This window comes from Rhinichthys klamathensis, unplaced genomic scaffold (assembly GCF_029890125.1).
Source record: "Rhinichthys klamathensis goyatoka isolate OS25496 unplaced genomic scaffold, OSU_Roscu_1.1 h1tg000262l_1, whole genome shotgun sequence".
NCBI classification, from domain to species: domain Eukaryota; kingdom Metazoa; phylum Chordata; class Actinopteri; order Cypriniformes; family Leuciscidae; genus Rhinichthys; species Rhinichthys klamathensis.
Window position 1 is genome coordinate 2,289,322 of NW_026606783.1, and position 24,153 is coordinate 2,313,474.

The following is a 24,153-nucleotide window of genomic DNA, read 5'->3' on the forward strand; positions in this document are numbered from 1 at the left end:
CATTCGAGTAGAATTTCAGCTTTTTTTTCTTGCTTTTTTTACCACAGTTGTTCTTTGTGCACGTTAATACATTTAACTTTTTTGGTGTGCTGTTTATTTCCCTTAAAGGGATAGTCCACTAAAAAACAGCAATTTTGTCATCATCTACTCACCATTCTTTAAAATATCTTCTTTTGTGTTCTGCAGAAGAAAGTCATACAGGTTTGGGATGACAAGAAAGAGTTGATAAATCATTTTCATTGGTGATCTGTTCCTTTAAATGAGTGAGAAACATACACACATGCTCACGTGTTCATACAAAGGCAAGTTTGATGCAGCAGCTGGGAGAAGACAAACAAGAGGTTGTGATTAAATCTCATGCACTATGTGGCCAGTTTCCTCGTGAGTCACCATCGAAAACATTCTCTGAGTAAGTGGGACCTCCCTGGCGCCATTTTGACCACGAGTGTTAGTTAGGGTCGGCTTCAGACTCAGTGTGTAAGCGTGGATGAGAACATGAGAGGACAGGACATGGCGGAAATACTTGTTGTGGCAGGAGGTTGGCCTTTCATTGAAGTTATGAATAAATGTGCACAAAAGCATGGTACAAACTCATTCACTTTTCATGTCAAGAAAAAAGAAGAAAGTTATTGTGTATAGATATGAAAACAAGACTTTCCTGCAAGTCAAAAGACATTATCTTTGCTCTGATTAGCTACAGTTGACATGAACCACTTATTATACTGTGTTGACATAGCTAGCATACAAAACACACACACACATCATGACAAACAAAATGAATATCCCTCCCCCTCCCCTTCCCATTCCTATATTAAATACAGACATCTGCATCACTAATGAGAACTTTAAGCAAAATTGGAAAAAGATGTTAGTTTAACAGAAGAGATTTATCTTTTTTCCTGCCATAATGAACAAGCAGTCTTTATGTCAAACACAACATGTTGAAACATAATTTTTTTAAAGCTCACACTAATTTACATAATATCTTAAGCTGCCTTTAAGAGAGACCTGATCAAGGTGTCACACAGGGAAGTTGGCAAAATGCCCTTTTCATAAAAGTTAGGTTGAGGCAAGTTTTAACGTAATTTAAATGTAAAAAAAAAACTATTTATGCAATTTATTAATTATATTTTTTTGGCCAAAAATGGTTTGATTCTTTAGTATGCTATTTTCTATGTGTTTGCTGTTTTGTGAATTATTTTGTATTTTATAATTGTTTTAGATTTGAAAGAAAGGGTTATGTTCTGTTTTTCTGTGTTTTGTGCATTTCCTTTGTTCTAGTTTTCCCGCCTGCATGTTTGATTACCGTGTTTGTTGCCCTGATTTCTGATTTGAGTCACACCTGTTTGGAGTTTCTTTGATTATCTCCATGTGTTTCATTGCCCTTTGTTTTCACATTATTTGGGTTGTTACTTATCCTTGTTTTGTTTCCCCGAGTATATGAAGTGTTATTTTGAGTTAAAGAATATTCTGCTGTGCTCAAATCCTGCCTTATGTTTTCCGTGTTTGCAACCCAGCGTGACATAAGGTTTGTGCCTAAACATAACCCTACCTTGACGAATATTCAGTGTGACAACTAGTCAACACTTGTATTTCTTATCCTGTAGTTCTCTTCAATGAGAGCCATTTCCCAGAGTACCAACTAAAAGGAGATCATTGCATGAATTCAGATCAGCCTAACAATTCAAACAATGATGATTGTAAAAGAAAAAAGAGTACCATCCGATCAGCTGCAAAGGGAAGCACAAAGTGACTTCTTTCATCACAAGTTAATTACAGAGGGGCTGCTTGTGTGACTCAGACAGTTATCTAAAACATTTCTAATAAAGCCCTATGAAGGGAAGCATCCAACCATGTCACGCAGCTGTGTGTGTGTGTGTGTGTGTGATGAGGCCTGGACTGGTGTGAATTTTAGAGGTATCAGTGAGTTCTCTTACGAGAGGTTCTCTCGTATTGCGTAAGTTTAGCTTACGCTACGGGTAAAGTTCATCTTTGCTCGAGATATTGAAGACAAAATTATCCTTAATTTTGTATTGTCAACGCAGTGCAGCAGATGCAGACCTAGAACAGGCTGTCTAGCGTGCTCATTGGCTGCCTTGCGGCAACTGCAGCAGCCTACCAGTGAGCCTGGCGTGACGTCATGCCCAATGGTGGCGCTTCGCGCCCACTACGCGTCACAGTCCGCGCAAAGGGGTGTGGCTTAGCGTGTAAAAGTGGGGCTCAGAGGCTGCTTCCCTGATTTTTCATCTCTTCAGCGAAGCTCTTCATTTCCGCTGGATCTGAGAGAAGCCACCGCCGTCGAAACCAGTGACTGCCAGCAGAGGAAAGCGCCTGAGGAAGCCGGTCGACTTCTCGCCGCCTTCAGCCTTTCCGAGCCAGCAACGCTATCCGGCGACATATATCCTTTTCTGCTCTTGTCACTGTTATTACTGTGTCTGTGTGTGCTCGCCGCTGCGACAAACACTGTTACTAATTTACTGTTACTTTTAAGAATGCCTCGCACGTCCTGTGGCTCGTGCCGAGCCCCTCTCAGCGCCGGAGACCGCCACGTGATTTACGCTCTCTGCCTGGGCCAGGACCACGCAGCCCTCGCACTTTCGTCAGGAGGCTGCATGCACTGCGAAGGGCTGTCCATGGCGACCCTTGTTCAGGGCAAACACTCCATCCCCTAAGTGGAAGAAGCGGTAGCAGCGCACCTTTGCCCGCCCTCCTCTGGATGGCGCTCAAAGTCTGCGCTCCCCTCTAAAGCCTGCAGGACCACATCAGCTCTCGTCGGCCGCGCCTTCTCCGCCGCCGGACAGGCTGCTTCCGCCCTGCACTCTATGGCTGTTCTGCAGATCCTGCAAGCCGACCTCCTCCGCGAATGGGACGAGAAGGGCTCGGATCTAGCTGCGATCGCTGATTTAAGGAGCGTGACGGACCTTTCCCTCCGTGCTACAAAGACCCAGCTCAGGCCATCGGCAGATCCATGGCTGCGCTAACCGTCACAGAGAGGCACCTCTGGTTGACGCTCGCAGACATGAGGGAGTCTGAGCGTGCCACTTTCCTCAACGCGCCGCTCTCCCCTACCGGTCTCTTCGGCCCAGCGGTCAACGGCATCGTGGATCGCTTCTCCGAAGTACAGAAGACCTCGCAGGCCATGAATTTGTTTCTGCCACGACGCTCTAGCTCAGCCACAGGCCGCTCACGTGCTAGCCGCCTGCTAGAAGCTTCACTCACTGCCGCTTCGCAGCGTCGACAGGGCGGCCGCCCTAGATCGCGCTCGGACAGCCGCCACAGGCCGCCTCCCCCGCGGGGACCCCGGCCGAGGATTGTGTTGAAATCCGAGCAAGCGAAGCCCTCCTAACACCAAGGGAGAAGAGACGGTTAAGCCGCTTTATCCAAGCACCGAGGGCGCGCGCACCGCGCCCACATCTCCTTTTCAGTTCCCGAAGCCCACAGAGTGCGGCGACCGGAACCCGGAGGCCATTCTCCCCCTGGCCACACATGCACAAGAATGGGAAGCCATTCCAGGGGTTTCAGAGTGGGTGCTAAGCACAATAAGACAGGGCTATGCACTACAGTTCGCTCGCCGTCCCCCGCGTTCTCACGCTCGGACCGAGTCGACAGTGAGCGCGAAAGTAGCACATCTACTTTGCGCAGAAATAGCCAAACTGCTGTGCAAAGGAGCTATAGAATCGGTGCCGCCTTCTCTGAGCGAGTCAGGCTTTTACAGCCGTTATTTTCTCGTACCGAAGAAGGACGGAGGCCTGAGGCCTATATTAGATCTGAGATTTTTGAACAAAGCTCTCATGAGGAGACCGTTCAAAATGATTACAACCAGGCAGATCCTCGTGCAAATTCGCCCGAAGGACTGGTTTATATCTCTCGATCTGAAAGACGCGTATTTTCAGACACAGATTATACCCCGTCACAGGCCATTCTTGAGATTCGCCTTCGACGGCCAGGTATATCAGTATACCGTCCTCCCGTTCGGCCTGTCCCTGGCACCCCGTACATTTATGAAGTGCATGGACGCGCCGCTCGCCCCCCTCAGGTGTCAGGGTGTGCGAATTCTGAACTACTTGGACGACTGGCTGATTCTAGCACAGTCAGAGAATCTCACAGAACTATGCTTCTCAGTCACTTGGAAAGATTGGGCCTCACGGTCAACTGGACCAAGAGCTCATTACGGCCCAGCCAGTCAATCTCCTTTTTAGGGTTGGAACTGGACTCTGTGGCTATGAAGGCTCAGCTGTCGACAGAGCGCGCGCGCCGTGTTCGACACCTAGCTGCCTCTTTCCAGAAGGGCAGAACCACCTCCCTGAAAAAATTTCAGAGGATGCTGGGCTGTATTGCCTCAGCTGCAGCAGTGCTTCAGCTGGGCTTACTGCTACAACGCTGGTTGAACGCCCGCGTACCCCGTCAGGGGTGGACGGGTGGCTACAAGCGGATCAGGATATCTCAGAGCTGCATTTCAGCTCTGCAGCCCTGGTTAGCGGCCAATTGGTACCAGCAGGGGGTGACAATGGGAGCGATTTCCCACCGGAAAATCATCTCGACAGACGCCTCCAACTCAGGTTGGGGCGGCCTTTTCGAGGGCAGACCGGTCTTTGGCCTGTGGTCAGACCAAGAGAAACGCCTTCACATAAACTGTCTGGAGATGCTGGCGGTCCGCTCGGACAACATGTCGTTTATGTCCTACGTGAACCGCCAGGGCGGTGTCAGATCCAGGAGTGAACCTGAATTTCCCACTTTCAATGTTCCCCGGGTTGGGACTCATAGAGTGGATGCTGGGCGCGCACGGCGTTGACAAAGTGTTCCCGTAGCGTACGCTAAACTTACGCAATACGAGAGAACCTCTCGTAAGAGAACGTACTCGGTTACCCAACGTAACCTCGGTTCTCTCTAGAGAGGGAACGAGTATTGCGTAACCGGCCGTGCTAGCGCTTCGAGCGATTTTCGCTTCAGATCATGAAAACCAGGGAAGCAGCTTCTGAGCCCCGCTTTTATATGCTAAGCCACACCCCTTTGCGCGGGCTGTGATGCGTAATGGGCGCAAAGCGCCACCATTGGGCGTGATGTCACGCCAGGCTCACTGGTAGGCTGCTGCAGTTGCCGCAAGGCAGCCAATGAGCACGCTAGACAGCCTGTTCTAGGTCTGCAGCTGCTGCACTGCGTTGACAATATATACAAAATTAAGGATAATTTTGGCTTCAATATCTCGAGCAAAGATGAACTTTACCCGTAGCGTAAGCTAAACTTACGCAATACTCGTTCCCTCTCTAGAGAGAACCGAGGTTACGTTAGGTAACCGAGTACGACTTTACATCTCTGTGAAAAAACAGATTGCTGTAGACCGGAGAGCTGCACTGAACCTTCTGGCCTTTTCTTCTGTATAATATTAAATGAATGAATCAAAAAGTAGATATCCAGCTAACAGTGAACATTCTCAGAACATTCTTGGCAAGGTTATTTCAAAGTTATGAACAAAGTTCTTCCAGTAACGTAAATAGAACATTCGTTCAAAGTTATCTGGTCTTTAATAACTTTATCAAAACATTATCATAAAAATGTTATTTATAAATGTTTTTCTGAAACATTTTGTTTGAATGTTAGTCTAATGTTTTTTAAACGTTACTACTTACTTTGTTTCAGATGGTTCAGAGAACATTCAAAAGTAACATTCCTATAATACTCGCAAAATGTATATGATAAAAGAAAACATTTATGTTTTTTCTAACGTTTATATAACCAAGAAAAAAATACATTCTTAAAACAATTTAAAACCTGGATGCGTTTGAACTCTCTAAAATATTCAGAAATAACGTTTTCATACAAAGTTCTGTCTCTCTTGACGGCACACTGATAGGTCCTTATTAACTCGATCTGCTTGCAATCACATCATTCTCTTTAAGGCACAGCTGATTGGTTCCTGCTGTATCAGTAGCCAATGAGCTCGCTGCTCAACCTTCAAATACTTGGCCAGCATTGCAGCACGCTTTCAGAAACCCTCCACTGTCCCCAGTGCCACCTGTATAATGATGTAAAGTCTGATTCATTTCCGCGAACCAGTGCTTTCGGACAGTTTGTTTTAATGAACCGGTTCAAAATAATGATTCATCGGTTCCTTACATCATTTGCAATTATGTAACAACACATTTCTTTTCTAACAACTCAGTGTCATGTTATATCAAGGAAACATTCAAATTAAGTCAAAAGTACAAGTTTTTGAAACCGGTCTCCATGTAAACAACAAAACTGCGAATCTGTGAAAACAATGACATCATGCACATGCGTATTACATGTTAAATCTGTAGTGTTTCATCGCCATCTAATGGCCTGGCAGCAGAATACAGCGTTTTTAGTCGTTTTCGTGTATCCGTGTAAATGGGGAACGTTTTGACAATGGCGTCGTACGCGTTGAAAAGAAGTTGAAAAACTTCTCAATTGAAAAATAAGCATACCGTTGTCCTGTGAACGTACTCTAAGTTAATGGTGTTTGTGGTCACAGTTTCATTTGCGGATCCTTTATGTCGGATACGTCTGACCAATATTAAAGAGCCTACATCTTGGATAAGATTCCTAAAAGCTTCTCACCTACAGCACACATTACAACACGCATTGATGCACAAACATGGATATGATCTACATGTCTAAAGTATACAGAAAGAATAATCCAGTCTTATAAACTCCTTGATTTTACAAACACAACATAAAATATGATCTGCATGCACAATAAACTATAGTAAAATGTATCTCACAACAGAAGGTTTTTGCAGGTTTTAGCATATTTCCAGTATGTGACTCAGGCTGGCATAGTATCGTAAACTCACTCATCAGGATGAGCTCCTCTGTAACCATCGGAAAACTTCGACATTGGTTAAACCGGCTCAGTTGGTTCTTTTTGAGTCGGACGTGCTACTTTGGCTGTGCGTCTTGGGTCATCAACCCGGATCTAAAGTTCGATTCAGTTAAATTAGTGAAGCTACTCTATCGGTTACTTCCTGAGAACCGGCTCAAAAGAACGATTTGTTCAAGAATCAAACATCATTACACCTGATAAGATCTGCTATTGTAATTCATGTATGGTGTTTTGTACAGCAGCAGCATGTCTTGCTCTGCAGCAGCAGCAGCAGCAATAACCAACAGCAGCAGCAGCGTAGCAGATCTATTTCTAAACCAAACATGTCAACATTGTCATATCCGTTACCATGCCAAACACTCCGAGAGTTGTCATGACAGAAATAACTTTGTGGGAATGTTAGAAAACCGTTCCCAGAACATATTTTTGTTAGCTATAGGTAGTGTTTGTGTGCATGTATTGATGTTTCCTGTAGGAAACGCTTTGTGTTTTCTTATTTAACTTCTATTCTTTTGTACATCAGAATGGAAAATCACACAGAATGTTCACACTGGCCTCCACCTCCCATGTCTCTCTTTGTCTCTCTGTTTCCTCCTCTCTCGCCCTTTCTCTCTCTCTCTCTCTGTGGGCTGATAAAAGAAAATGTTTTCCTGCTGCCAGCTTCTCCACTCTGGCACACTGGCATAGTAAACTTTACAGAGGAAATCCTCCAGCTTTAAGCTGCTTGTCATGTGCTGTTTTCTACTCTCTTGTGTGCTTCCATTATGTTTTCTCTGCTCTTGAGTACACTAAAAATGAGGTTTGTCTCAAGTGAAATAAAGTCAAATGAAGTTTTGCTTTTGTAATTTGCACAGCTTATAAAGGGTACGCCGCTGGAACTGAAATGCTGCATTACAATCAGATTGAGACAAATAAAACAGTTACACACTGAACATTATACTGAGTATGACACATAAGACCGACTCGGTTACTAACGTAACCTCGGTTCCCTGAGAAGAGGGAACGAGTATTGCGTAAGTAGCTTACGCTATGGGAAAACTCCTTTTCTCGAGAAATATTGAAGTCTTTATGTAAAACGCATTGCAGCTGCACAGCATACAGCAATGAGCGAGGCAGCTCGGTCATTGGCTGTGCTGCGCAACTGCACGAACCTATGACGGGGCGACTCTGAACCCGCTTCCAATGAGCGTGCTTCGCGCCCACGCGCGTCAGAGCCCGCCAAGATGGGCGTGGCCAAGGGCTATATTTTGGGCGCCCCGTCGTCTGAGTTCTTTAGGTTCAATCGACTGAAGCAAACTGACCAAGCACAAGCACGGCAGCTTACGCAATACTCGTTCCCTCTTCTCAGGGAACCGAGGTTACGTTAGTAACCGAGTCGTTCCCTTTCGAGAGGTTCCTCTTATTGCGTAAGTAGCTTACGCTATGGGAACGCCATGTAAAACGTTGTGCGTGCTGACTTCGCTCTATTAAGCCGAAGGCAGATGCCTGAGCCTTTAAGCAAAGTAATTATCCAACGAGCCAGCCGAAGGCGGGCTTTATAAAGGACAACGTGGAACGGCCCAATGGGCGTCCAGAGAAACACACAAGCACATTTTTATGTACTGTCATGCATGAAAAATCCTCTACATCAGTCAGAGACGGATTCTATGAGGGAGGAGACAGTGCTCAGCATGTACACACCCCAGCCTATGCATAGTTAGACCGACAGTATGTTAGAGTGCAATGAGGGGACCTGTAGGTTATAAAACCTGATAAATGTTGACGGTGAGGCCCAGCCTGCTGCCGCACAAATATCTTGAATGGGTATCCCACTCGACCACGCCCACGAGGAGGCCATGCCTCTCGTAGAGTGAGCTCTGATGCCCAAGGGGCACTGAAGGCCCTTGGCTTCATAAGCCAGCGCTATAGCATCCACTATCCAGCGCGATATTCTTTGCTTTGAAACAGCGAGACCTTTGGTGCGGCCGCCAAAGCATACGAACAATTGCTCTGTCTGTCTGAACAGGGCAGAACGTTCCAAATATACTCTGAGCGCCCTGACCGGGCAGAGTAAATCAGCGTCGCTTTCGTCTGCTGGAGACGAAAGCGCGGCCAAAGATATCACCTGTGCTCTGAAAGGTGTAGAGAGCACCTTTGGAATATACCCGTGTTTTGGCCTGAGGACAACCCTGCTGTCGTTAGGTCCAAACTCCAGGCAGGCAGCGCTTGATGACAGCGCGTGCAGGTCGCCCACTCTCTTGACCGAGGCGAGAGCCAGCAAGAGAGCAGTTTTGAGCGAGAGCTGTTTAAGGTGCACAGTTCGGAGGGGTTCGAACGGGGCACGCTTGAGTGCGTCCAGGACCGTGGCCAGGTCCCAGATCGGCACCGAGGGGGGGCGTGGGGGATTCATCCTCCTGGCGCCCCTCAGGAAACGAACGACTAGGTAGTTTTTCCCTAGTGTGCGTCCTTCCACAGGGTCGTGCGATGCCGCTATGGCAGCCACATATACTTTAAGCGTGGAGGGGGTGCGGCCTGCCTCCAACAGCTCTTGTAAGAAAACGAGCACACTCGGTACTTCGCATGTCTCAGGGTTCAGGTTCCTGGATTTACACCAGTCACTGAACACCTTCCATTTCTGGGCATATAAGCGCCTCGTAGAGGGCGCTCGCGCCTCAGTGATGGTTCTTAACACTCCACTGGGGAGGTTCCCGGGAACCCGTTGAGGGGCCACGCATGGAGGGCCCACAGATCGGGGCGGGGATGGAGGATCATCCCGTTGGCCTGCCTGAGGAGGTCTAGCCTCAGTGGAATCGGCCATGGGGCAGATTGCATCATCTGCATCAGTTCTGGAAACCACGTCTGGTTCTTCCAGAGTGGGGCTACCAGGAGCACTGCACATTTCTCCTCCCTGATCCGGCCGATGACCTGAGGTAGCATCGCGACCGGAGGGAAGGCATACAGCGGGCGGCTCGGCCAGACTTGGGCGAGCGTGTCTGTGCTCTTTGAAAAGAAGAGAGGGCAGTGCGCATTTTCCTTGGAGGCAAAGAGGTCGACCTCTGCTCTGCCAAAGGTTTGCCATAACCACTGAATCGTCAGGGGGTGGAGAGACCATTCTCCTGGGAGAACCTTGTCTCTGGACAGCATGTCCGCTCCCTGGTTCAGAACACCTGGCACATGCGCTGCTCTCAGCGAGCGCAGGTTGCGCTGGGACCATAGGAGGAGCTCCCTGGCCATCGAGTGCAGGGAGCTCGATCTGAGTCCACCCTGACGATTTATATGCGAGACTACCGTCATGTTGTCCGTTCGGACTAGGACGTGCTCGTCCTTCAGGTACGGGAGCAGGGCTCTGAGAGCCAAAGCGACCGCTTTCTATTCCAGACAGTTTATATGTAGGCGCTTCTCCGGGTTTGACCACAAGCCGGAGACAGGCCTGCCCTCGTAAAGGGCCCCCCAGCCTATTTTGGAGGCATCTGTCGTGATCATTTTTCTCCTTGTGTTCACGCCCAAACTCACGCCGGACTGATACCAGTCGACAGCTTTCCAGGGCGTCAGGGCTTTTATGCAGCCGTGATTCGCTCTGATTAAAAAGTGGCCCGAGCGCCACGCGTGAGTGGGGACACGGCTTTTGAGCCAGCGTTGGAGAGGACGCATGTGCAACAATCCTAGCTGGAGTACAGCTGATGCTGAGGCCATGAGACCGAGCATCCTTTGAAATCGCTTGACGGGGGCGCGCGCACCCGCTCTGAACGATGTTGCAAGGCGATGACGAGAGGCACGCCGTCATCTGCACTGAGTCTAGCACTATTCCCAGAAAAGAAATATTCTGGCTGGGGGATAGCATGCTCTTTGCAAAATTGATTCTTAGACCCAGGCGATCTAGATGACTGATAATCCAAGACCTGTGTGTCACTAACTGGCTCTCTGATTGTGCTAGGATTAGCCAATCGTCGAGATAATTTAGTATTCGCACTCCCCGCTGTCTCAGGGGGGAAAGTGCTGCATCCATACATTTCTTAAATGTACGGGGTGCCAGTGACAGGCCGAATGGTAGTACTGTGTACTGGTATGACTGTCCCTCGAAAGTGAATCTCAGAAAAGGCCTGTGATGAGGCGCTATCGGAATGTGAAAGTAAGCGTCTTTCAGATCCAGTGATAGAAACCAATCCCCTGGGCGAACTTGCGCGAGGATATGTTTGGTCGTTAACATTCTGAACGAGCGAATCATTAAAGCTTTGTTCAGATGTCTGAGATCTAGAATGGGGCGGAGACCGCCATGCATTTTCGGGACGAGAAAATAGCGGCTGTAAAAACCTGCCTCGCTCATAGAGGGAGGGACTGTCTCTATAGCGCCTTTCTTTATCAGTTTGAGCATCTTGGTGCGTAGAACATGTGAAACATCTTTTCTCACTTTCGTCTCGACCACTGCTGTGAAGCGGGCAGTCTGCGAGCGAATTGAAGCGAGTAACCGTGTTTTATTATGTTCAAAACCCATTTCGGCATGTCGGGGACATTTTCCCAAGCTTTCGCTTGCACAGATATGGGCTGAATGCTGGCTGGGGGCGTGTCGCAGTGACGTATGGCTCCCGCCAGCGAATCGCTCTGTGCTAATGTCGAGCTTACAGCTCTCAGCGGCGCGGGCGCGCGCTGAGCAGCTTTGCTGAATGTTGAGTGCAGGGGTGCGTGTGAGATTACAGGCACGCTCGCCGTAATACTCACAGAGTGAGATGGGGAAATGTTTAACACTGTATGGGCAGTGCTTATGGGTGGGGGTGCATAAACTGTGGTAGGCACGCGCGCCACTTTCATAAAACTTCCCGCTTGTGGCGGGAGGTTTTTGGTCATATAAACAGTGTTTGTGAGTTGGGGTGCATGCATAACAGTGGGCACACGCGCCACTCTTATAAAACTTCCCGCTTTTACTGGGGAAGTGTTTATAACTGTGGGAACAGTGCTTATGTGTAGTGGTGCATCCGTGACAGTTGGCACACAATCTACTTTTATGGGGCGTCCAGCTTGAACTGGGAAAACATTTGGCACTGCGTTGACAGTTTTGATATGTGGGAATGCGCACTTTGGTGTGGACACGTGACCCTTTAATGACACAGGCAGAAAATAGCTCTTTATGTGATTTCTGTGTGTCGCCGTAAAAACGGCGTTTGTTTGCAGGTGGGCGAGCTGTGTGGCTGGCACATTGGCTGCTGTATAGACATTTCCAGCCGCCTGTAAGGGGACTGGGTAATGCTTTAGACGTTTTGGAGAGAACGGTCCGGCTATTGCGAGACACGCGCTCCCCCTTTTTCTCCCTGTAGCTAGGAGGACTTACGAGGCTCTGGGTTCAGCACAATCTTGGGCCGAGGTCCCCGTCGCTCGGGCGGTTGCTTCCTGTTGGCAGAGCGCGAGCGGCGTCGAAAATCCGTTTCAGGTCTGGGCTGAGAGACGGGAGGCGCCGTCTTAGCTCGCTGCTGCTGAGGCGGCCTTTGGCGGCTCTGCGATGAGCTAGATCGCTTGGGCAGGAAGTGACACATAGCCTGCGAGTCCTTACGGGCTTCGGTGAAGCGCTCGGCGAACTCCTTCACCGCTGGTCCAAACAGGCCGCTTTGTGAGATAGGCGCGTCGAGAAATGGCGCCTTATCTGCATCCTTCATCTCTGTTAGCGTCAGCCACAGATGGCGCTCAAGGACAGTCAGGTTAGCCATAGCACGGCCGATGGATTGGGCGGTGGCTTTTGTAGCTCGCAGCGCTATGTCAGTGGCGCTGCGTAGGTCCTTAAATGCCTCAGGATCGGGTCCAGACTCGTCCATACTGCGGAGAAGTTTAGCTTGAAACACCTGGAGGACAGCCATAGAGTGAAGCGCTGATGCAGCTTGGCCGGCAGCGGCGTATGCGCGACCAGCGAGAGCTGACGTAGACCGGCAAGGCTTCGAGGGATGAGAAGCTTTAGCTTTCCATCCAGCGTTGGAGGGTGGACACAGATGATTGGCCACAGCCTCCTCGAGGGGCGGAGTCCCCTCATAGCCTCTTTCTTTCGCGCCGTCCACAGAGGAGAGCGACAAAGAAAAAGAAGGCTTCAGGCGAGCGGAGTGCGGGGCTTTCCACGACTTCGTGAGTTCGTCGTGAACTTCCGGGAAGAAGGGGGAGGGCCTTTGCCGAGGGGCCTGTCGGCGCCCCTGCAGGAACCACTCGTCCAGTCGGCTGCGGGCGGGTTCTTCCGGGGAAGACCAATCGAGCCCGAGGTCTTCCACGGCCTTAGACAGGATGCGGACGATCTCCGAGTCCATGCTGGAGCCCGCGCTCGTGCCCGCTAATGTCGATGGCGCGGGGTCGAACGACGAACCCGGCCAGTCGTCGGATGCAGCGTCACCGGAAAAACTGTCATCCTTGTCATCGTCACTGATTAGCCTTGTATCAGATTTTAAATGGGAGAATCAATGAATTGATGAATTTTATTGAAATATTTTAACAGTATTATGTGGATGTCGATAGAAAAGGACTTAAATGTCCACTACAACAATCATATTAAGACCCGAGCCCTAGCACCTACCCACTACACTACACAGAGCATCCTCACATGGTGAGGAACGTTTCCAGTTATATTTCCACATGAGCATGGTTTAGCACGGTATGATTACCTTCATGATGTGATCATCCTTCATAGCACATCGTCCAAACTCTTGCATCACCAAGGTTACGTATGCCTAATCCTGATTTTGTTGCATCACGCTGCAATACAAACTGTAACCGTATCAACTGACACACACTGAAACTGTTCTGTGCCATATGGTGATAAAGAATATTGAATAACATTCTAATCAATTGGAATTTTTAAAAAAGTCAGATGAGAACTGTTTAATTGTCTTTGTTCAGACACATTTACCTGTAACAAACTGTCCAATTTGTCCCCCAAACAAATTAAATTAACCCCATTTATTCCCTTTTATCTAAAATACTATCTATTTGGAAAGCAGTTGACTACCAATCACGCTTTTTAGAGAACAGCCAAAAGTGTGAGTGTGTGTTGTTTGTGAGCGTGACCTATGAGCGTGACTGAGGTAGTGTTGTATTGAGGTTTATCTGTGTTTCTCATCTCCACCATTGTCCCTGGTTAATTTAACTTTGATCATGCAGTCATCTCTCACTAAACTTACCGCAAAGTCAGCAACCCATTTTAAACTTTCCACAGGATGCATGGTTTTTTTGGCTTGCTATACCCAGAGCCGTAGAGAGAAAGAGTTGCGACACGCTTTGATGTCGCCGCGACGGCTGGCACGTGGTTCATGTAAGCCCCAATAGTTCCAAAACATACGCGGGCTGTCATGTTCTCCTATGGACAGACAGCAGCGATTGCATTATTAAACGGTAGATATCAAATAAAACACACACCCAAGTACTTTTTAAGCTGTTATTGCATTTTGTTAATGTCAGTTTTGCATTTGGAGAGGCAGGGTGACAACTTAGATAAGTTTTAGGCTATATTTTTGGAGGGAAAAGCTTGTTCATGTTCGGATGGGTAGTAGCACTGGCTTTAGCGGCTCTAACTTAACTTTTCCATGTCATTCATCTGATGATGGACGTCTCATGATATTTATTTTAGCACAACTGGGCTGTATTAGGCTATTGATTCCCATGATCTTGCTTATAAATTCCGATTCAGCCATTAGCCTACCTTCGTGATCACGCAAAGAGGTCTGCAGTCCGTTCAGAACTCCAACCACCATAAAATATAAATAATTATGCTGTGCATGTACAAATGAATGATTTAGGAGGGAAATAGACTGCTCCCATAACGTAGAAAGCACCGACTATATACAGCAATGTTCGGTAAATATTCAACCGAAAAATATTCTTCATAAAATTAAACCGGAGAGATAGTTAATGAGTGAATTAACTATGTTCCTAAATACATATAAGCACATATATGCATAACCCTAACCCATTTAAATAAATGAATTGTGTGTGTGTGTGTATAATATTATATATAGGCTATATATATATATAGGCCTATACATACATATAAAATATTATTAAAAATATTATATATTATATACATTACATCAGGTTACTGTAAGTTAGCTAACGTTAGTGAAGTGTTGGTCACGTAAGCTATCGCTGCAATTAACATATTATCTTCCAATAAACATTTACTAAAACTGGCTACATAAAATATAACTACAGACTAGATTCACGAGAGGTCGGCTAATGTGTGTAAAAGTAATAAAAAAAAAAAACAGTAATTTCATTAATTTACCAGCGAGCGTACTTCGGAAGCACTGGAAATGAATGGTGTTCAATGCTGGAACTATCAGTGTTTGGAACTATTGGCTGCTCCACGACACGCGTTACTTCCGCATTCCAAAGTTCCTATGGCGGTCTATGGGAGTGTCGCAACTCTTTCTCTCTATGGCTCTGGCTATACCATGTGATCCATTTTTGCACAGTGAAAGTCAGTATGTTTCTAAAGTACGCCGACATTGTCAAGTCACCTTTATTTATATAGCACTTTAAATACAGATTGTTTCAAAGCAGCTTTAATAAACTGGATAATAATGATCAATGATGCAAACTGAATTCAATTCTTCTGTAATGCAGCTCTAAAGAGACAATAGTGTTATTGTTCTGCATGCTGAGCTCAGTTCAGTGTTGATTCGGTTCAGTTTAATAACTGTGTAAAGTTAATTAATGATGAAGAGTCCAGCTGTAAAGCAGCTCTGCAGAAAACAGGGATGTCATCGTTTAGCTCAGTTCAGTTCTCATCCAATAGTGTCAGTGCATTCAAGTCAATAATATTGCAGAATATTAAGTGTCCCCAACTAAGCAAGCTAAAGGTGACATTGGCAAGGAACCCAAACATCATGTGACAGAAATGGAGAAAAAACTTTGGGAGAAAGCAGGCTCAATCGGGAAACCAGTTCTCATCTGGCAAAACGAACAGACATGGTGTGATGATGATTACAGTCTGCATCACAATTTTATTTTACTGTAGAAGCACCTACATTTGGAACTTGAGTGTTTTTGTACAAAATGATCATACAATTAGTAGGTCTCTGCAGAGTCTGCAAAATGAAGGTGTGTACAGCTGGAGCTGGTGTGTACAGTCCAAGTGACTACAGTGGCTCAACTATAAGTTTATCAAGCGACGAGAATACTTTTTGTGCGGAAAAACAAACAAAAATAACGACTTTATTCGACTATTCCTTTTCTTCCTTGTGGGCCTGAGACAAGAGTTCAAGAGATTTCCACGATGCATGTGCGAGAACTGAGAAGAGAACGTTCTTCTTCTACTACTTCTTGTTCAGTTCTCGCGCATGCGTCGTGGAAATCTCTTGAACTCTCGTCTCAGGCCCACAAGGAAGAAAAGGAATAGTCGAATAAAGTCGTTATTTTTGTTTTGTTTTCCGCACAAAAAGTATTTTCGTCGCTTGATAAACTTATAGTTGAGCCACTGTAGTCACATGGAATATTTAAACATTTTCTTCTATGACTTTCTGGGCCGTCAAGTTTCACTCCCTTAGGAAGCCTATTTAGCAGTGATCCAGCTCTCAAATTTAATCAAAAATATCTTCATTTGTGTTCCGAAGATGAACGAAGGTCTTACGGGGTTGGAACAACATGAGGGTGAGTAATTAATGACTTAATTTTCATTTTTGGGTGAACTATCCCTTTAACCCAGGGTTATCATCGCTCTAAACACCGCTTTTAACCCCGGGTAAAGGAACGTTTCACACTTGTAATTTAGAAGGGGGGTTAGCACCATTTTTTACCCGGGGTTATGAAACTTTTGCGGTGTTAAGATTGTGGTGCCAAACTTGCAGTGTGAAACAATGCAGTGTTAGAATGTTACAGCTATAGACACTATAGCAACAGACAACCAATCGCGTACATATTTGAATGCTTTGGACAGTCAAGGAAACACTTCGTATTGTATAGTAAATTCAGCATTTGAAAGGAAAAATGTCTAATGCTAACAGAAAATGCAACAATTTGAGTGAAGAAGAGGCCGTTTCATTCTTACTTTTATAGTCCGAAATGTCCATTCATTATAAACTCGATAGTACAGTTGCCAATATGAGGATGCACAATGCTAGAGCTTTTATGTAAACAGGTTGCGTGCTGCGTTCATCCAAACAATGACACTGACATCGCTAATATGCAAATAAAACTGTTAACCCATGGTTTAGGAGTGTACAATGTGAAACGTCAGCTTATGAGTACCCTGGATTAATTGTTAACCCTGGTTAAATTATGAACAGTGTGAAACGTGAAGCAAGATAACCCAGAATTCCGAATGACCCAGGGTTTACTATTTCAATATGAAAAGCCCTATTGCCCTAGCCCTGCTTGAACAGTCACTATGTGCACCAATTACCTCCATTCACTTCTCCAAATCCATGTTCCAGTCAGAAGCCTGCGGTCAGTGTTCGATCTGTATATGTAATACTTTTCCCATTACAGCTCTGAAACTTTATATTACAGCATTATTACAGTGACAGTCTTTCTAGGGCAAATCACTTTTGTTGTTGTAGGTGTATTCTTTTTTGCTTCATGGATTTATGTAAATGTACATTTTAAACTCTATTTATCACCTCTGAACATTATGATTTTTATGATTATATCTGTCTGTCTTTGTTCTGTGCCTTTGTTCAGTGTCTTTGTTTGCGTTTAGTTGGCTTTTCTTTCGTTCGTTCTTGAAGTTGAACAATTGAAACTGTCACCATGTCACCACACCTACATCATGCCAAAGGAATGGCATGGGTGGGACAGCAAATTAAAGATCAAGTCTTCAGTGACTGGATTTAAGCTCTGAATTTTGCTCTCTTCTTAATTTAAATAATTGATTTATGGAATTTTTTTCTGCAAGTTATCAGGCATCTAAACGGGCAAAAGATGAGTCACAGCCAGCCAGTATTTGAATGCGGTTTAAAGTCAGGCCTGTACATCTCATGCAATCATCTAGACTGTTTCACATTTCACATAAACAATCAGTCTCTTGCAGACTCAGTGTGTTCTGACATTGAGTTACAGCAAATGATCTTCCAGTAAGAGATTAGCGACTTTATAACATTAATAATTGAATATGCAATGTACTGTAGACTACAAGTCGAAAGATTAGACACACCTACTCAATCTCGTCACCAACAACACAGTAAATACACTCATGCATTCGCTAAGAATATACTTTTAAATGTAATACAAGTGTAATACACATTATGACTTTTTTCCAGGTTTCATCATGTGGGGTGCAGAGTATTTCTTCCAAGCAAATGCCATCTGTACTGTGTAAACAAGCCTAATCGAGATGCTGTTCGTGTGCTTTGTGTGTTTAGGAACATGTGGGTGTGTCCGCTCTTACATTAGACTGCTATACAGGTGTGGAGGACAGGGACTGCACTCTGGGAAAAACAATATACTGCAGAGAGACAGGTGTCCCTGCAGGAAGCTTCCATGCAGCATGTTTCATGAATTGATTGATATAATACATAGTGCGGCTTAATATGTCTATGAACACACTGAAAAGTAAAAAAAGAAATAAACATTATTATGTAAAAATAACTATTTAAGATTCTGCACTTTTTGAATTAATAAAATAAATTAGTGACACTGATTATGTTAACTCTATTGTACAATGGTCACATGCTCTTGATGTTCTTCAGACATTTAAATCATGCTAGAACATGATCATCAGGTTTTACAACCTCATGAGAATGCTGCTTCCATTAAAGTAAAAGGAAGACAAATTAAATAAGACATACTAAAATTCTTGTCTATTTTTAATAGTTTTTCTTTAAATCAAAATAATACTCATCATTTTTGTTTTTTGTTTTTTAACGCAAAAAAGAAGCATTTACATCCTAATTTAGGGCTGCCCCCGATTAAAGTTTTTTAGTCGACTAGTTGTTCATTTCAGCCATTAGTAAGTTTAAGTCTTATTGTCCTTTCAGATATTCTTTTTGTGTCTGTGGCACCCTTCAGTCATCGCCAACACCAAATGACAAATACAGACAAACATCAAAAATACAAAAGTACCTTACAAAAGACATCAACAACATCCCTCTCGCAACAGCAAAATCACTGCCAAAGATGAAAATGACAACTGTGATATCGCAAGGATTTAGGTAACAGAGCTATACTGGAGGATATTAAAGATCTTTGTGCACGGAAAGTTTGTAATAATGGTAGGCCTACCCTATACCTTCGACCAGATAACAACTCATATGCCCCACAGAGGGGAGAGGGGAGAGGGGGGAGGGAGGGGGAGGGGGAGGGGCACTTACTAAACTGCTTGTTTTCTTTATTTTATAAAAATGATTGTTTCCACTGTTATCAGGAAAACGCTGGCGTCTCCATGTTATGCAGTAAGCGTGCTATACTTAGCTTCCACACCGCGCGCACAGACACTTCCTTACTGTATGAGAAAAACAGTACACCAACAGAGTAATATGTCCGAATTAGTATTCGAAATATTAGGCATAAATAAAAAGAAATAAAGTTCAAATTCAAATTAGCCTGCGAGACCTCACCATTTCCTGTGGAGTGTTTTTTTTTAAGTGACAAAGCAACTAAAATATTGGTCGACTAAGCCTCTTCTCGTCAACTAATGATTAGTCGACTATTAGGGGGCATTTCACATGGATTTTTCTTGTCTCTGTGCAGGTACATGTTGTAATGGTTTGGTATAGCCTATTTGTATACACAAATGTGAGAAAGGAATTAGTAGCAGATGGCTGAAACAGGTTCAAACCTTCTCCTGAAATACACATAGGCCTTCTAAAGCTGCTATTATGAAACAATCTATTATCTTGCTCTCTTTGACTGTTATATTGGGAATTTTAATATTGATTTTTTTTATTACAGTCCTAAATTTCATCTTGGGTCTGTAAATGTGACATAGCCTAACTGACTGATCGCCTGACAATCAGCTAAGCTGGATTGCCTATAATCAAAATGGGTGAGTTATTTGCCTTTGCATTGCAGCAGAAACGTCAATTTGAATAAGTCAATGAGATACTTCAAACAAAACTGCCTGCACTCCTGTCAGCACACCTCTGTTTGATCTAGGCTTGTATGAAATGCATACACGATAGGGCAAGGTAGGGTAGGTTAATTGTGTTTGTGCATACATTTGTTTTTTTTAATGAATTTGATTAATATATAGCATATATTTCATGTAAATTTAATTGACTCTTTCAGACAGACTTTTACATGACTTTTTCATAGGGTATGCCAACTTTACCTAAAACATTTTGTGAGATTGTTTTAAGGTTACTGCACATTCACAGAGACAGCATTTGTAAAAAGGTGTGACAGAATCATTTGTGCCAAATAATGTTCCAAAGCGATTCTCCAATTAGAACAGATTTGCATGCATGTTTGCATGGAGGAAGTAGGTCAACTGCCATAGAGTACAAGAGTACAAAAAGTCCAATTAGAAGGAAGAAAAAATATTTGTTGCATTCTTATAACGTTTTTTATATACACTCAAAAATATATTTATGATGAGTTGAAATGAGTAAACTCAAGTAAACTTGCAGCAGACCTCTGCACAGACCCCTATGGCCAGCTTCGACTCCTCCCCAACATATGCCAGTGTGATGTATCCCAGTCTTCAAGCAGAACGAACTGGATGGAATATTCTGAATGATACAAATCCACAATCTGACTTGGGATGCAGCCTGGAATTAAACCACAGTATGTTGGTTCATTTGGTCAGATGAAAACTGATCCCCCGATTGAGCCTGCTTTCTCCAAAGTTTTTTCTCCATTTCTGTCAAATGATGTTTGGGTTCCTTGCCACTGTCACCTTTAGCTTGCTTAGTTGGGGACACTTAAAGGAGAACTCTGGCGCAAAATGAACCTTTGGTCTAATTACACATTGTTACCTAGTCAACCGTTATCTGAGATTTGTTTTCATGATTATCGAATGTAAATAGTTTTATCTCTACAAACAGTTTAGCCTATAAAGCTAGTATAACGCTAGTATATTGGGCATAGTGTAATGACAAATAAAAATCGCTTGTTAATACCACTAACAAGGCTCAAAATAGCCCCACACTAGCACGGTAGCATAATGAGGGTCCCTACCTTCAAACCGAAGCATTGAGAACTTTGTCAGTGTCCAGACAGTTTAATAAGAAGATATTGTATACATACAGTCAACTTCGCGTATACAGGCAGAAGCCATCTTTGAAAAACAGTCTCTACCAGTCGATCTACGAACGCCGATCCAAGCCTGCTGTTCGCGCTCACCTTTTCACAACTTATAGCTCGTTCACATCTCACCAGCGCACTTGGATCGGCGTTCGTAGATCAACTGGTAGAGACTGTTTTTCAAAGATGGCTTCTGCCTGTATACGCGAAGTTGACTGTATGTATACAATATCTTCTTATTAAACTGGCTGGACACTGACAAAGTTCTCAATGCTTCGGTTTGAAGGTAGGGACCCTCATTATGCTACCGTGCTAGTGTGGGGCTATTTTGAGCCTTGTTAGTGGTGTTAACAAGCGATTTTTATTTGTCATTACACTATGCCCAATATACTAGCGTTATACTAGCTTTATAGGCTCAACTGTTTTTAGAGATAAAACTATTTACATTCGATAATCATGAAAACAAATCTCAGATAACGGTTGATTAGGTAACAATGTGTAATTAGACTAAAGGTTCATTTTGCGCCGGAGTTCTCCTTTAATATTCTGCAGTATTTTTGTCTTGGATGTACTGACACAATTGGATAAGAACTGAGCTGGACGACAACATCACTGTTTTCTACAGAGCTGCTTTATATCTGAACTGAACTGTTTGTTTCCACATTTGATGATTTTATTGACTGACTTTGAAACAATTTGTATTGTGTAAAGCGCTATATAGGCTCAAATTATGGTGACTTGACTTGACTTAAACTTAAGGCCCATTCACACCAAGAACGATAACTATAAATATATTGTTCTGTTTATTCTAAGCGTGTGCTTGTCTGTCACTTTAAATGCTTAAACTCATTACAGCAGAATGGATTCTGATTTGCTGTCTGCTTTTATAGTTCAGATGGATTAAATAATTCTGAAAAGGATTCCAACGATATCGTTTCTCTGTGCCGTTATCCTTAGCTGTGGTGTGAAGTCTGCTATTCTTTAATACTGAGAATGATTTTTAGAACAATTTCTTTATAGTTATTTGTATAGTTATCGTCCTTGGTGTGAACGGGCCTATATGTCCAAATAACTTGATTCAATCAAGTTCATCCTGATTTGAGTAGAGATAACATGTTTCCATCATGCAGAAGCACTGTTAATGATTCAGTCGTGTGTTTTTGAGTGTAGGGTGAATTCAGGTTAATTGTCCCGATATTGTCCCAATGTATTTTTTTTTTCACAAGAACCATAACATGCAATAACTGACATAAATATATATTTATATAATGTATCTTACCCCCCAAAATGTGATATAATGTAAATAAATAATATAAATATATTATTTTAGCCCCCCCCCCCAACATACACAAATAATTTAATATTAAAATATAACATGCACTCATTGATTTAAATAAAGTTTTTTGAGCAGATTTAAAAAATAATTAGCCTACGTGATATAATAAATGCAATAATTGGTATATATTATGTCATATAAAAACTAAATGAAGAGCAAAAATTGAGAAGTACACATGAGTGATCACAAGAGGGTTTTATTAGTTTTTCCACAGAACTATAAATTACACTTTTGCAAAATGTCTATAAGTAAATACTGTAGAGAGGACAAGCATTTTGCACACGTCTGTCATAACACCATTTTTTATTGTGCCATTCTGTCTTCCACCATATAAAATTGTTGGCAACATTAAAAAGTACAGTGTGAGACACTGAGAGGTACTTGAGCATGTGAGAAAAGTGTGTGAAGGACGTGTGTTCACTTATCCTGACCCCCTCTGCTATTTTCCTTGCCGTGCTTCTTCATATAGTAGGCCCTGGCTAGACCAGAAATACACTGACTGAATTCACGGAAGTTCACTTCTCCATCATGGTTCTTATCCAGTTCTTCCATCACCTCCTTAATATTCTCTGGATCCACTTTATCCTGAGACAGACATAGAGGGAGGAATGTCAGTCCTGTTATTACTTACATACCACTCATAGCTGCAAAAAAATGATGAAGGGCAGCAGTGCATGAGATACTAAAAAGTATGTTAGCAAAGGAATGAGAGCAGGAATGAAGAGCAGGAATATTTTTGAGTTTCCATCATGCGTGTAACGACTTATTTGGGTAAACGCTTCTCATGCCAGGTTGCCGTAAGGTTGCCATAATAAGCCTTTACAGCACAGTAATTGCACAGCATTATGCAATAGATTTGTTGCAACATGTTGGAGGTGTATACTTCCCCCAACCAATGACTATCTCTCTCATTCTAACCTTAAATTCAGGACTGGTCAGTTGGGCTTTAATGAGCTGTCCGAGTTCAGCCTTACTGAGCTGGGACTTCTTCTCATCTGTTCCTGCATACCCCTCGAACACCTCCACTATGGCCACGATGGCTATCTCCAGCTTAGACATGTCTATGAGAAAGAGATTCATGAAGTTCACAAAGGCCAGTCAGAACCTCTTCATGCACATTTATCATCCTAAAGTCACCATAAAGAAGGTATATGGCCAATGCAAAACAAACAACACATTTATATTTGCTGCAAGCACATGACATGATGGTGAGTAAATAATGACATAACTTGAATGATATATCCCTTTAAATAAGACTTGAGTTAAATAACAAGAGTCATGCATTAAAACATTTTTTTTCATCCATCATATTGTGCTGTAAATTCCTCTAGTCTGTTTCTAAAATCTTCTTCTGTTCTGCTCTATTTTTGTATCTCTATATTTCCTGATTTATGCACTTTCTTTTTCTCTTTCTCTCTTCTTATTTTCTTGCACTTACCTCAGTGTTGTGGTTCCAGAGAAGTTATGCAGATGTTTTGTTGGAGTAAATCGTCTGCTGCTTTTAAAGCACAGATTTTATTCTCCACAGCACACACACGCACACACAGTGGGAAGAATGATTCATTCTTGGGCTATGTAGGATTCGTAGCACACCCAATCCAGTCGGATGAGGCATGGTCTGTAAAATAATACAGTAATCTGTTACACTTTTTAGATTCAAATATGATATTCTGCTGTGTTTTACTATGGTTATGCAATTTGATTATAGTAAATAAACAAACAAAAAATCGTATTGGGTATTTCCCAAGTCAGACTGCATGGGGAATCTGAGTCACAGTAGGACATGAGTGACTCTTTCGCTCTCTTCTGGGTGTTGCCCGTGCATTGTCCTTCCTTCCACGTAGAAAACTGT

General features: G+C 43.8%; 1 protein-coding gene across 1 annotated transcript; it reads right to left on the minus strand.

Moving 5' to 3' along the window:
- Positions 1–22,708: 22,708 nt before the first annotated feature.
- Positions 22,709–23,881, minus strand: s100w (S100 calcium binding protein W). Its single transcript, XM_056267760.1, has 3 exons — positions 23,740–23,881; positions 23,220–23,362; positions 22,709–22,886 (listed from the first exon to the last, which is right to left on the minus strand). Exons 2-3 carry the CDS (start codon positions 23,358–23,360, stop codon positions 22,719–22,721), a joined length of 309 nt encoding a protein of 102 aa, XP_056123735.1. The 5' UTR covers positions 23,361–23,362; positions 23,740–23,881; the 3' UTR covers positions 22,709–22,718.
- Between the last annotated feature and the right edge of the window lie 272 nt (positions 23,882–24,153).

Coding starts and splice junctions, on each gene's coding strand:
- s100w (XM_056267760.1), bottom strand. CDS start 23,360: ATGTCTAAGCTGGAGATAGCCATCGTGGCCATAGTGGAGGTGTTCGAG. Junction 22,887..23,219: donor TGACCAGTCCTGAATTTAAG/GTTAGAATGAGA, acceptor TGTCTGTCTCAG/GATAAAGTGGATCCAGAGAA.